General features: G+C 35.0%; 1 protein-coding gene across 6 annotated transcripts in view; it reads left to right on the top strand.

The window, feature by feature from the left end:
- Positions 1 to 544: 544 nt before the first annotated feature.
- The window catches only part of BDH2 (3-hydroxybutyrate dehydrogenase 2), a 37,290-nt gene continuing 23,995 nt past the window's right edge, over positions 545 to 13,839 (top strand). The window contains exons 1-4 of one of the 6 annotated variants that reach the window (XM_074276454.1): positions 545 to 596; positions 3,510 to 3,589; positions 8,977 to 9,055; positions 11,142 to 11,238. In XM_074276454.1, the coding sequence (XP_074132555.1) occupies positions 3,518 to 3,589; positions 8,977 to 9,055; positions 11,142 to 11,238 (248 nt within the window). In that variant the 5' untranslated portion in view covers positions 545 to 596; positions 3,510 to 3,517. Of the gene's footprint in view, positions 597 to 617; positions 689 to 1,484; positions 1,559 to 1,960; positions 2,085 to 3,509; positions 3,590 to 8,976; positions 9,056 to 11,141; positions 11,239 to 13,839 lie in introns of those variants that run through there. The other 5 variants (XM_074276456.1, XM_074276452.1, XM_074276457.1 and 2 more) reach the window with 5 other exon arrangements.

Here is a 13,839-nt window from a genome sequence, read left to right on the forward strand (position 1 = left end):
TTAACACTTCCTGGCTGAGTGATCCTGGGAAAGTCATTTGACCTCAATAGCCTCAAAAAAAAAAAAAAAACAAAAAAAAATTTTAAATCTCATCTCCAACATACTTGAGACTTTTTTCTTGCTATGAAACTAGCACCACACCAAAACATCAATCTAGCTTCATAAACAGAGACAATTGAAATACCTTGATTTTTTTTTTTTGGCCACATTTGGGACATTACTAGTATTATCCTTTTTTTCAAACTAAGAATTTCTAACGGAGAAATAATAAAAATTCCTTTTCAGTGAATTACTAGAAAAATTATTAGCACAAAAATGGTTATGATTACATAAAAATAATTTTTAATCCATTTATAAGGATGAAAGACTTAATGTCTATGAACTAATTCATAGATTATCTTGTATTGCTTTTTCCTTTCCCTAGAATAAATGATACATGTGCCCATTCTGAGCTATGCTAGATGGCAGCACTCAAGAAAGAATTAGGATTTTTTTTTTAAAAGCAAAACACTGGAACAAAACTACAAATCCCAAGATGCACTTTGGAGTCACATGTTTTTCTGGTCAATGGTTTTAGGCTGGGAGCTGAGCCCTAGGTGAGTACAACTTATTTGCCTTCCCTATGTAATTTTCCTTCATATAATTTTAAGTGGAAATTTGTGGGGGGAAATGATTAAAAGCTTATGAGGTAAGTTTGCATTACTTTTTACCTGTTTTTGAGTTCAGTATTAGATCTCTAGGATTCTAGGCCTAAGCAAATAACTTTTGTTTTCGCTTGTGCCAATAGAGAACATTTCATCCAGCGTACAAAAATGTTACATAACCTCAGCTGGGCTTTTACTACTAAGAATACGTACCATTAATATATTTTCTTATTGTCTCATACCCCAATGAACCAAACCTTTCTTTTTTTTTTACTTCAAGACTCCAGTTGCAATCCACATTTCCAGATGATCAGCATTTTACTTCATGGACAAGCCTGAGGGACTTTGAAAAGGGCTCCCTCAACTTCCATTCCTATTTTCCTACAGTTTCTTGACATCATTAATTATTCTCTTCTTCCTTTTCCATGTCTGAAAGAAAAGTTATTTTTTATTAACTAAAGTAATTCTTAGAGGCAGCTAGGTAACATAGTGGATAGAGTACCCTGTCTCAAGTTAGGAGGACTGGAGTTCAAATTTATCTTCAGATAGTTAACTAGCTGTCTGATCCTGGGCAAGTCATTTAACCCCTTTACCTCCAAAAAACAAACAAAAATAAGAAAGTCAACTTCTATCCTGGATCTCATCCTCTCCTTGTTCCTCCAAGACTTCCAGTATAAGCAAATATTTTGCTTTAGATGGTGCAAAGTATGACCGAAGGCTTTGCTTCAATAATCAGCATGCTTATTCATTCTCTTTCCTCTCCACTGGCCACCTCTCAACTGCTTACTTTTTTTTCAGTCCTTTTGAGAGTCTGACATTAAGACCCCATATGGGAGTTTCTTGGCAAGGATATTGGAGTAGTTTGCCATTTCCTTTCCATCTCCTTTTACAGATGAGGAAAGCAAAGCAGAACAGTAAGTATCTGAGAAACTAGTAAGTGTCTGAGACAACATTTGAACTCAGAACTTTCTGACTCCAGATCCTTCACTCTGACCCTTACCTCCAGGCTCCTGTCTCTACCTATAAGGTTCCCTGGTGCTTCAAACTTAATGTGCCCCAAATCTAACTCAGCATCCTCTTCCCAAAATTGGTTCCTTTGCCTAATATAATTTTTACTCTTTCCCACCTCTCCCTCAACCTGTTAAAGCCCTACTTATCCATTAATGCTTAACTTTTTTTCTCCAGGAAACTCTCTTATTCCTCTCCAAGGTCTAAGAGTAATGACCTTCACTCACATGGGCCTTTGCTCTACTTAAGCCTATTATGTTCCATCTGTATTGCCCTCCCACTCTGGAGCTGCCCTCTAAAGTCTGGCAGCAGCAGAGTTATTCCTCCAGGTGAATGAACATTGGTTCTTATATTGTTGCAATTGAAAGAAGTTTGGGAGAAAAACCTAAGAAGCAGGGGCCTGGTAAGGACTGAGAACCTTGGAGCAGCAGGGTGAGGATTGGCTGGAGTCTTTTAATTATTTTTACTTTGGGGTTGTGAGGGAAGGGTTGGTCCACAATTCTTTGGAAAAGGTAGCTCAGAGAATGAGTGTTATATATATCCTTGCATTGTTTCTCTGTGGCTACAAATGTGATAGGATTCTGCTTTGAAGTTTAGGAGTGGATCTAGGCACAGAAAGGCAACCAGGTTGATAGAGCATCAGTCCTGGAGTACAGCCTTGGATACTTCTTAACTATGTGATCCTGGGCAAGTCACTTTATTTCTATTTGCCTCATCTGTTAAAAAAAACAACATATATTCTTTTGGCTTAAATTTCCTCACTGTAAAATAGAGGTGATCATAATAATAATAGCTATTTCTCATGGTTTTTAGGATCAAACAAGAAAATATTTGTAAAGCTAAGCTTAGTGTAGACACAATGCCTGCCATATAGTAGGCACTTAATAAATGCTTGTTTCCTTTCTTCTCTCATAGCTTTTAAGAGTGGGAAGGGGGAAGCTGGGAGGTGCTAACCCAGAGTCCCTGGTGCAGTCAAGAGTAGGGGTTCTGAACCCAGAGTGGGGGGGTCTGTGAACTTGTTTTAAAAACATTTTCATAGTCATTTTTCACCATAACCAACTTCCTTTACATTCCTATGTATTTTATTGAATACATTTAGGAACATTCCAAATGGGTTGTTCCTGGTAATGTAAGAGTGAATGAAGCTATTATCTAATTATTTTCTTAGCTGTCTTTCAGAATATCATAGATTTTGAGTTGTGAGGATTCATTCCAGTTTAACAGTCAAGATCAACCAACACATTAGAAGACTGTAAAGTAAAGTCTTTAACTATGTGTTGAACTTAGCATCCATTTGTTTATATGTATTCAAGCTTACAAAAAACAGTCCTGTTAAGGTAGAAGCTCTTATTTTGTAGATAAGGAAACTAAGAAGGAGAGAAATCAAATCACTTTTGCCCAGGCTCAATAATAAACGGCTGAGGCAGGATATGAAATCAGATCTCCTGATTCTTCATTACTGCATCTCTGCTGCTGCACCTAAATAGACACTTTTGAATGCCCATAGTACACAGGAAGGGCCCATAGAGGAGACCTAAGACCAGATTCTTCCTAGAAATCCCTCCAAGGCATTCCTTGGCTTTGAGGGAAATAAGTTATATTGTATCAATATTAACTACTTGTGCTTAGCTGATTGTAGAGCACAATTTCCAACTGGATGAACCTCTTTTTTCTCACCTTTAGTTCATAGGTCAGTGGGAATAAATTAAAAAGAGGATTAATCTCTACAGAGATACAGTCTTAAATTCTTACAGAAGGTCTTTGGAAGATTAACTGGATAAAATTATTTAGTCAGCAGTGCCTTTATATGTTGCCTTTATATTTGTATTTGTCTTAATGTTTTTAATTATTCTGCAGACTGTACCATGGGTCGACTTGATGGGAAGGTCATCATTTTGACTGCTGCTGCTCAAGGAATTGGTCGGGCAGCTGCTTTAGTAAGTTTCATATAATAATATGAAAATATGAAAACTAATAGCTAATTTTTGTGTATCACTTTAGGTTCACAAAGCACTTTATAAATATTTCTTTTTATCCTCCCAATAATTCTGGGAGATAGTTGGTATTATGATTCCCATTTTACAGTGACACTGGTCTCCTAGCTGTCCAACCAGATTCTCTTATCTCCCAACTTTAGGCATTTTTTCTAGCTGTTCTCCCTCCTTTGCTCAGACTACCAAGCTCCCTAGCTTTCTTTAAATCTCAATTAAAACTCTACCTTCTAAAGAAAATCTCCCCCCCCCCCAAGTCTTCTTAATCCACCTTTCCCCTGAAGGATTATATTCAGGTTTGCTGAGTGGGTTATTTTTTATTGTAATACTAACTCCTTTGCTTATGGAAATACATTTTGACAAATTTTATCAATTCATTTTCATTTTGGAAAGTCACCACTACTTTGTCTGAGTCTCTCTGGGTAAAATAAGAGTAAAATGTTGGCCAATAGAGTCATTTTGAGGACAACTAGGATTGTGCAAATTTACCAAGAGCAAATAGCCCAGGATATCAAAGGGAGGGAGAGAAGCAGGGAAGTGCTTTCTCAAGTAGTAGTAATTATCTTGTCTTATCATCTGTGCATACTCTAGTCAGCACCAGTTTTACTGGATGGGGGTAGAGGAAAGTGCTACCTATTTTTATCTCATCCTGCCATTACTACAGATACTAATTTGTGGTACTACAATCTCCCCTAGTAAGGCTGTTTTGTGTTGCCACTATTGGTATCTAAATACCATCATTTCAAACTATGATTCTAGTTGATATGATTTTATCATTGTGGAGAGCTGTAGGAATTGTAATCGTCCAACCTACAATAAAAGAGACTGAGGAAGAACTCTGAGCTAATGGCATTCTATTAAAGGGTCTATGGTCCCCTCCAATGAAATGGATCTCAGATCTTCCTCACAATATGAGCTCCTTCTTCCAAGACCTTGTTTTTTAGGGTTTGATTCCCAAATATGTAAGAGGCATAGTAAAATACAGATTTCTCATTTGGCTCTTGAAGGCCAAAAATGACATATTATAGCAGGTTAATTTCAGGTTGGGTGAAACATGGGGCATCTCCACTGACTAAAAGAGAATAATCTGGAAGTACAAAAATAAGTTAGGACAACAAGGCATCCCACCTATGCTAAAGTTAGAAATGGAATTTAAGCAAAGTAGGATTGGAGATATCTTTATAGCATTCTTGTGATTGCTTAAGTAAGCCTCATAATTTTGTAAACATTATATTACATTACATTAAAGTTTGAGGCCAACTATAATTGCAATATATCTAAACTAATATATCTAATATATCTAAACTATCTAATTATCCCTATGTGATTTATGTAAGATCTCAAATTGATTAATATTGATGGCAATTGAGATGGGGTCCAAATGAATTATTTTTCACAGAGTTCTGGTATGAAAATTCCCTCCACTGATGTAGCTGAACAATTAATGTGTTAATTACAATCTCAGAACTCTCTGAGAGATTAAGAAATCAGCAAGGCAGAACTTGAACTCAGATCTTCCTTACTCTTAGACTTGCCCACTGATTCTTAGATATACCCAGAATTATATGTACCATAAAAATGGTGAAAGAATAGAATTTGATATATGTGAAGGTTCTTCTGAACTCTAAAGAGGTCATTCCATTAATTGTTCCATTGTTGCTTGAAATATAGTCACCTGTTCAAAAGGAAAATAGTCTTTAAATTATCTACTTTTAAATTATCTAATTTTCTAGATCATCAATTTCTACCAAGCCAAGATAACACCTGAAAGATATTGTTGGTGGCTGAGATTGCCCAAATTTTAGATCCTGGGAGGGGGTTGTTGCCTCTCCCAACAAGAAAAACTTCCAAAGTAAATGACAGAGCATTGTGTTCCTTTGGGCCAGATCTGAGTAAAGATAGATCCTTTGTCTAGATTACCTGAGGCTTTTCTGAGAAAGACTGATCTGTCACATCCCTTAGCCTCTTATTAGAACAGATTCACCTCTCATCGTAATATGCTTTCTTATTAATTGCTAACCAAACAGAGTTGATTACCACCCTTGGGAACACCCCCATCTTCCAAGGGTTCTTTGAGAACCATCAAATGGGTTCTATGAGAGGTCATTGGCATGACTGCCACTTACTCTTTTATTAATTATTGCTAACATGATTAATTACTCAGAAACTGTCACTTGAACTTTTTATATGTGACCCTTTAAGTTTTGAGGGAAGTAATCAAGGAAGAATAAAAATATTTATGGTTATTTATTGACTTGAATCCAGGAGTTTTAATAGATTGACTCAACTCCAAAAATATATTTTAACATATTATGATATTTTCCTTATTTAAAATTCCTATTAATATTACTTCAGATTATCCTGGTAATGTGATTTACCAAATGATGTGATCTAGGAGAGTGATTCCTTGTTCCAAAGGATGTTTTTGGGGTTTAGCACCAAATGATGAGATTGCAGGTTGGGGTTCAATCATGTGAAGAATTCACAATGGCCATTCTCTGGCAAAAGGTAGGTTTATTTAGGAGAAGAGGTTATACAGGCAAAATGAAGAAATCAAGAGTGATAAATATGAAATAAGAGTTGGGAAAGCATATAGTTAGCAAGGAAAGGAGTTTTAACAATTAACTATGTTCCCTAGTGGAGCCCACAATTAACCAGTAGAAAAGGAGGGAATACACCTTAGCTGGCAGGCTAAATCCATAGAGGAGTTTAGCACACTAAAAGAGTTAGTTAACTACAAGGAGAAAGGTACAAGGAGCCATGATGAGGGAATCAGAGGAGAGATGCCATGTAGCATGGGAAAGGAGTAAGGAGAAAAATCACTTTTGATGTAGAGTTGTGGTGGACTAGAACCCCAAGAGGGATAGGGAAAATTCAACCTCAGGGGTTTGATACTTGGATTTCTGACTGGACAGAGCAAGGTGGGGCTGCCCATGACCTCCATAGAGGGTGGAACTAAAACTAATTCCTATCAGTGCCCTTTCCTGCCCACCCCAGGGAGCAATTCCCTCATTGCTCCAGTCCCTTTCTGCCAATTGCACCCAGCTTATGAGGACCTCATTACTGTGGTAAGAAAGACATATGGGGGTATGCAAATTTAAGCATCTCAATTAATCTCCCTCTAGCTCTCTTTCAGTCAATAAATCAACATTTTTCACTCAATAGTATTTTATTTTTCCAAATACATATTATGATAATTTTCAACATTTATTCCTTTAAGATTTTTGCATTCCAAATTCTCCCTCCTTCTCTCCTACCCCCTCCCTAAGATAGCAAACAATCATCTAGATTAAACATGTACAATCCTTCTAAACATACTTCCTTATTTGTCATGTTGTACAAGAAAAATCAGCTCAAAAGGGAAAAACAAGAGAAAGAAAAGGCAAACAAAAAAAGGAAAAAATTACTATGCTTTGATCCATAGTCAGTTTCCATAGTTCTCTCTCTGGATGTGGATGGCATTTTCCATCATAAATGTATTGGAATTGTCTTAGATCATCAAATTTTTGAGAAGATCTAAATATCATAGTTAATCATCGCATAATCTTGCTATTACTGTGTACAATGTTCTCCTGGTTCTGCTCACTTAACTTAGCATGTAATGTAAGTCTTTTACTGACTTTTCTGAAATCAACCTGTTCATCAATTCTTAATCAACAAAAATATTCCATTACATTCATATACCATAACTTATTCAGCCTTTCCTCAAATTGATGGGCATTCACTCAGTTTTTAATTCTTTGCCACTACAAAAACAGGTACTACAACCATTTTTTGCACATGATTTCTTTGGGATATAAACCCAGTAGTGGCACTGCTAGATCAAAAGGTATGCGCAATTTGATAATCCTTTGGGCAAAATTCCCAAATTAGATCAGTTCAAAATTCCATCAGCAATGCATTAGTGTCCCAGGTTTCCCCCTTCCCCTTTCTGTCATCTTAGCTAAATCTGAGAGGTATGAAATGGTACTGTTTTAATTTTCATTTTTCTAATCAGTAGTGATTTAGAACATTTTTTTATATAATTATAAATGGCTTTAATTTCTTCATCTGAAAATTGTTCATATCCTTTGATCATTTATCAATTGGGGAATGACTTGGATTCTTATAAATTCTAGTCAGTTCTCTATGTATTTTTAAAATGAGATCTTTATCAGACACATTGGCTGTAAAAATTGTTCCTCAGCTTTCTGCTTCCCTTCAAATCCTGCCTGCATTGGTTTTATTTGTGCAAAACCTTTTTAATTTAACATAATCAAAATTATCCATTTTACATTTCAGAATGTTCTCTTTTTTATTTGGTCATAAATTCCTTCCTTCTCCACAGATCTGAGAGGTAGGCTATCCCTTGTTCTAATTTGCTTTCACTATAACCCTTTTTAATGCTGGAGAAACTGAGGCAAGATAAAGATTAGAGAGTCAAAGCATCCAGTGGGCTGATCCAGGTCCCAGAATCACGTCAATATAGCCATCATTTGACCAAAATCTAGAACAAAAAGACAAATCTAACAAATAAAGGTTAGAACAGTCTGAGATAGAAAGACTGGTTCACAAGGACTGCTACAAAATATGGAGAGGCCAGTATAGACAATTCAGGGAGACTGAAGTAGAACAATCAGGGAAACTGAGGCAGAACAATTCAGGGAAATTGAGACAGAACAATTTAGAAAAACTGAGGCAGAACAATAAAAGGAAACTCGCACAACACCTTTATGTCTAAATTATGAATCTATTTTGACCTTTTCTTAGTATAGGATGTGAGATGTTGGTCAATTGCCTAGTTTCTGCCATACTGTTTTCCCAGTTTTCCCAGCAATTTTTATAAAATAGTAAGTTCTTATCTCAGAAGCTGGAGTCTTTTAGTTTATCAGATAATGGATTATTATAGTCAATGACTACTGTATCTTGTGTACCTAACCTATGGCACTAATCTTCTACTCTCTTAGCCCTACCAAATAATTTTGATGACTGCCACTTTATATTATAGTTTTAGGTCCAGTTTTAGGGCTAGACCATCTTCCTTTACATTTTTTTCATTAATTCCCTTTCAATAGACATTTGTTAAACATCTACTGTGTGCCAGTTACTGTTTTAAGTTCATTGAATCTTTTGTTTCTATATCTTGTCTGTGATATAAAATGCTTGAATATTTAGAATAGTTATAAAATAATAAAAATTGTTTGAGAGATTTGTGATTAAAATGCATAATACAGTATTAATAGTTAACTACATAGTGACTATTATCTTCTAATAGCTTAGAGAAATAAAATTGAAAATGAAGTATTTATAGTCATGTTCATTTATGAAGGAAATTATTTGTGTATCATGTCTAGGCCTTTGCCAAAGAAGGGGCCAAAGTCATAGCAACTGATATGAATGAATCCAAGCTTCAAGAGCTAAATGAATATGCAGGTGAGTGCTGTCTAGCACTGGCCATCCTGATTGTGGGTTTAAAAGCTTTTTTTTTAAAATTTATTCTATTAAATTTATTTATTTTTAATGCACATTGTTTGGGAAGCATGTTGGGAGAGAAAAATCAGAGCAAAAGGGAAAACCATGGGAAAAGAGAAAAAAAAAAAGAAGTGAATAAAACGTGTTGATTTACATTCAATCTCCATAGTTGTTTTTTCTGGATGTAGATGGTGTTTTCTGTCCAAAATCTATTGGGGATTGCTGTGGATCTCTGAATCACTGAGAACTAAGTCTTTTATAGTTGATCATTGCACATTCTTTCTGTTAATGTGTTCAATGTACTCCTAGTTCTGCTTGCTTCATTCAGCATCAGTTTGTATAAATATTTCTGGCCTTTCTAAAATCAACTTTTTCATCATTTCTTTGTGGAACAATAATATTCCATTATCTCCATATACTACAGCTTATTCAGCCATTCCCCAGTTGAAGGGCATCACTCATTTTATAGCTCTTTTAAGCTTTTTTTTAAGGCTAAAAGTCATAATAGTGTGTTAAAAGTATCATTTCAGAGGCCATCCAGTCCAACTCCTTTAATGAAGAAAACTTAGATGAGGAAACTGAGGCACAGGGAGATTAAGCTCAAAGTCACTTGTAAGTGGTAGAGACATAAGTTGAACCCACATCCTCTGACTCCAGGACAGCACTCTTAAGTTGATTAGACTATCTCTGTGTACAACTTGATGGGGCAGCTAAGAGCACCATGGAGATTTCTAAATTCTTGATCTATGCTTGGATTTATTACTTTGTATATGATTCTAATAAATCATCAGTAGACTAGGGTTTTGAAATCTTTGCTATAGAATAAGTTTTGTTGGAATGATATTTGTAATAAGATTTGCCCTGAACTATTCTTGTTTCATAAGACATCGCTTTTATGATCATATGAAACATTGTTAAGAAAACTTTCAGATGCTTTTTTAAAGTTAACATTTATATAATATTTACAAATTGCTTTTCAAATATTACCTCATTTGAGCCTTATGGCAGCCCTGCAAGAAAGGCATTATATTATATCCATTTTATAGATGAGGAAACTGAGGTAGGCAGAAGTCAAGGAATCTTGCCAAGGTCACTCAGGGAATAAGTATCTGAGGCTAGATTTAAACTCAGATCTTCATGACTCCAAATCTGACACTCGTATCTCTTGCACTACTGAGCTGTCACTGTTTGTGACTAATTCAAATAATAGACAGTTTAATATCATTTCTAGTTCTTTTAGCATTAGCAAAGTATACTCTATCCTTCATATTCAACAATAATGATCACAACCCATATTCCTGTTTTAGCTTGATCACCCATCAACCCTGTGTTATAGGTAGCATAAGTATCATTAGCCCACTTTATAGATGAGAAAGATGAAGTTTAAGAAAATTAAATGTCTTGTCTAAGGCCATTTTGGCAGAGCTGACTTGAAACTGTGTCTACTGACTTCTAAATCCATGGCCCTATTGAACAAAATGATCTGAATAGGAGCTTTATTCCATTCCTCCCACTTCCTACATTTTTTTCTCCACTTACAGATATTTTTTAAAGACAGAAATCCTAGAACAAATTATAACTATGGAACAGAAGAAATTATAACAAGCTCACTTGGTAATTAAATAAATGACCTTGCTAACCAGTCATGGAATAACTTAAAAAGCTTGTTTTCAAAGTTTTACATCCAATATGATTAAGAGGTTATTAAGTGCTTATGCAGCACTCACCACAGTGCCTAACATTTGGTAGGTACTTAATAAATATTTATTGAATAACTGCCTATTAACTATTAATCTGACACTATTGATCACCCTCTCCTCTGGCCACTCTCTTTTCTATAGGCTTTTAAAACCCTGTTCTTTCTTGATTTTCTTCCTGCTTGCCTAAATGTTGCTTCTCAGTCTGATCATCTTTGCTGATCATCTAAATCATGCCCAGTTACTGTCTGTGTACCCAAAAGGTGTTGTCAGGAGTTTTTCTGGATTCTCTCTTTTTTTTCCCTAAATATATTTCGATAAAATTTGTGTCCTTATTTTTGGTTTCATAGGCATTCAAACTCAAGTTCTTGATGTGACAAAAAAGGAACAAATTGAGAAGTTCTCCAAGGAAATTGAAAGACTTGATGTTCTTTTTAATGTTGCTGGGTAATTCATTCTTTGATTTTCCCTAAATTCTTGAGAATTTTTTGTATTTAAATAATTTTCAACATGTTACACAACAGAAGTTTGTCCTCTTGAGGGGAGGAGTCTGGGATAGGAAGTTATTTCCAGATGTTACAGTGTATAAGTGCAAAAAGACATCATTAAAAGGGAGAAAAGAAGAAAAAGACAAAGAAAAATAAGAGGGAAAAGGGAAATAAAATTGAACAAAGAGATTTGACCTACTTTAGCCATGGTAGATAAATTCAATATCCAATATGAAGGTTTGGTTAGAGCACTGGCTAGATGTGGACCATTTACATTTTACCAAAGATTCCCAAGTAATCCAGCCCTGGCAATTAATATGGCCTTGTTGTCTAAAGCAAATGAGAATATATATTTGTCTATATTTTTATTACCTAGATTTCTTTAAGCAAGAGTCCTGATTGCTAACAGCCAATCCCAGATCTTTTGTCACAGGGAAGCCAAAATAACAGTGAATTTAGAAGATTATGATATAGTGATTTAGAACACTTGTCAAGGATATCACTGTAATAAACCTTGTGACATTACCATTGTGATCATTAAACTTTGGTCAGACACTGGACTTAAAATTTTAAGCAATTTGCATCCCAGCCTAATGGACAAACTTTCCCCAATGATACCCATAACACAGGGGAACATAAAAGTGGTTATATGGGGAAGAATACTGGACTATCTGGCCCTAAGTTGCTCTGTTATAGTGAGGTTTCAGAGAGCTGTCTTGCTTTCCCATCTCTAAATATGCTAGCTGGACAATCTTATCATGAAAGCTAGTTTAGAAGGATATTATCTTTCATATCTCTATCAAGGGAGATCAGCCTACATCCTAGTTCTTTTTATAAGGTCTCCCTCACCTAGGAGTCTCAATGACATACATACCTTTTAAACACTTCCAACATTTGGAATTTATTTCTTGAAATTTAGCTCTATATTTTTTGTGTTTATACATGTATAATTAATTTAATAGCTACTATATAACTTAATAGCTTAAAACTATTAAAACTTTTAGAATACCATATACATATGTATATAAATAAGCATAGATCTATACATATATATCTATATATGAAGAGATATAATAATTGTTTTGTATTGTCTGATGACCTTTCTTGTATCCTAATCTCTCCTTATCTGGACTGAAAGCTTCTTGAAGGCGGGGGACCATGTTTTATATTTCTGTGCCCCTATAGTACTCATATATAGACGATATTAAAATACTCATAGACTAAGTAACTTAGAATGGACTATTATCATAAATGTATGCTTTAAGTCTTCTTGTTTATAACCTTACACTTAAGCTTGGTTGATGATTTGAAGATGAATTAAGATGATGATCATGTTGCATGAGAATATAATTATTAAATTAAAAAAAGAAAGATATGGATTGTTTATTTTAATCATAAAACAATAGACCTGGAAAATGTCTTAGAGATCTTCTAATCTAGTTCTTCATTTTATAGCCAAAGTAATCGAGTCCCAGAAACTGAAATGATTTATCTCGTAAGTGGAGAAATCAAAGCAAGAATCTACTTTTCAAGATTAAACTTAAAATTTTTTGCTCATTATGTTCATATAATTATTTTCCCTGTCTCAATTCTCTCTCCTATTCACAGTTGTTAAAGTTATATTCCTTAAGAATAGATTTGATTACCCCACTCCCTTAATCAAAAATGTTTATTGGCCCCCATTAACTCTTGATCAAATACAAAATCCTTTGCTTGTCAATGAAAGCCCTTCATAAACTGGCTCCAGACTCCTTTTTCAGGTTTATTAGCTATTATTATTCCCTTTCTTACACTCAACATTCCAGCCAATTCCCCCATACCTAGAATGCACTCCTTTCTTACCTTTGTTTGTTAGAATAAATAAGCTAGCTAACTTTAATTTTCAGCTCAAATCCCGATTCTTAAAAGAGGTCTTTTCTGAACAACATCAACGTAGTGTCGTCACAATATTACATTATATTGTCTTATATCAGGGGTTCTCAAATTACTGCCCGCGGGCCAGATGCAGCGGGCTGCAGACATTTATGTGGCCTACCAGGTTATGACAAATGGGCTGAGGGGCGGAGACAGAGTGTGAGTTTTTGTTTTTACTATAGTCCGGCCCTCCCACAGTCTGAGGAACAGTGAACTGGCCCCCTATTTTAAAAGTTTGAGGACTACTGGTTATATATACTTTGTCTTCACTAAAGTGAATATGTGTTTGTGGTTTTCTTCAAAAGAATATAAACAACTTCATGGCAGGGCTGTCTTTCTTCACCTTATCTTCATCACCTAGCATAATACCTGGTATATAGTAATACAGACATTGACTGATTAGTAGGACATGCTACTCAATCTATTTTATGATAGTATGTCTATATATAGAGATATATAAAATAGTATACATGCATAGAGAAATATAAAATAAAGATAATAGCTAGCATTTATGTAGTACTATACATATCTTATCTCATTTGATCTTCACAATAACCCTGTAAAGTAGGGCTATTAATATTCTGATTTTACAGATGAAGAAATCAAGACTGAAAGAGACTTTTTAAAGTTATTTGTTCAAGATTGC

The sequence above is a fragment of the Sminthopsis crassicaudata genome, chromosome 6, assembly GCF_048593235.1.
Source record: "Sminthopsis crassicaudata isolate SCR6 chromosome 6, ASM4859323v1, whole genome shotgun sequence".
Taxonomy (NCBI): Eukaryota; Metazoa; Chordata; class Mammalia; order Dasyuromorphia; family Dasyuridae; genus Sminthopsis; species Sminthopsis crassicaudata.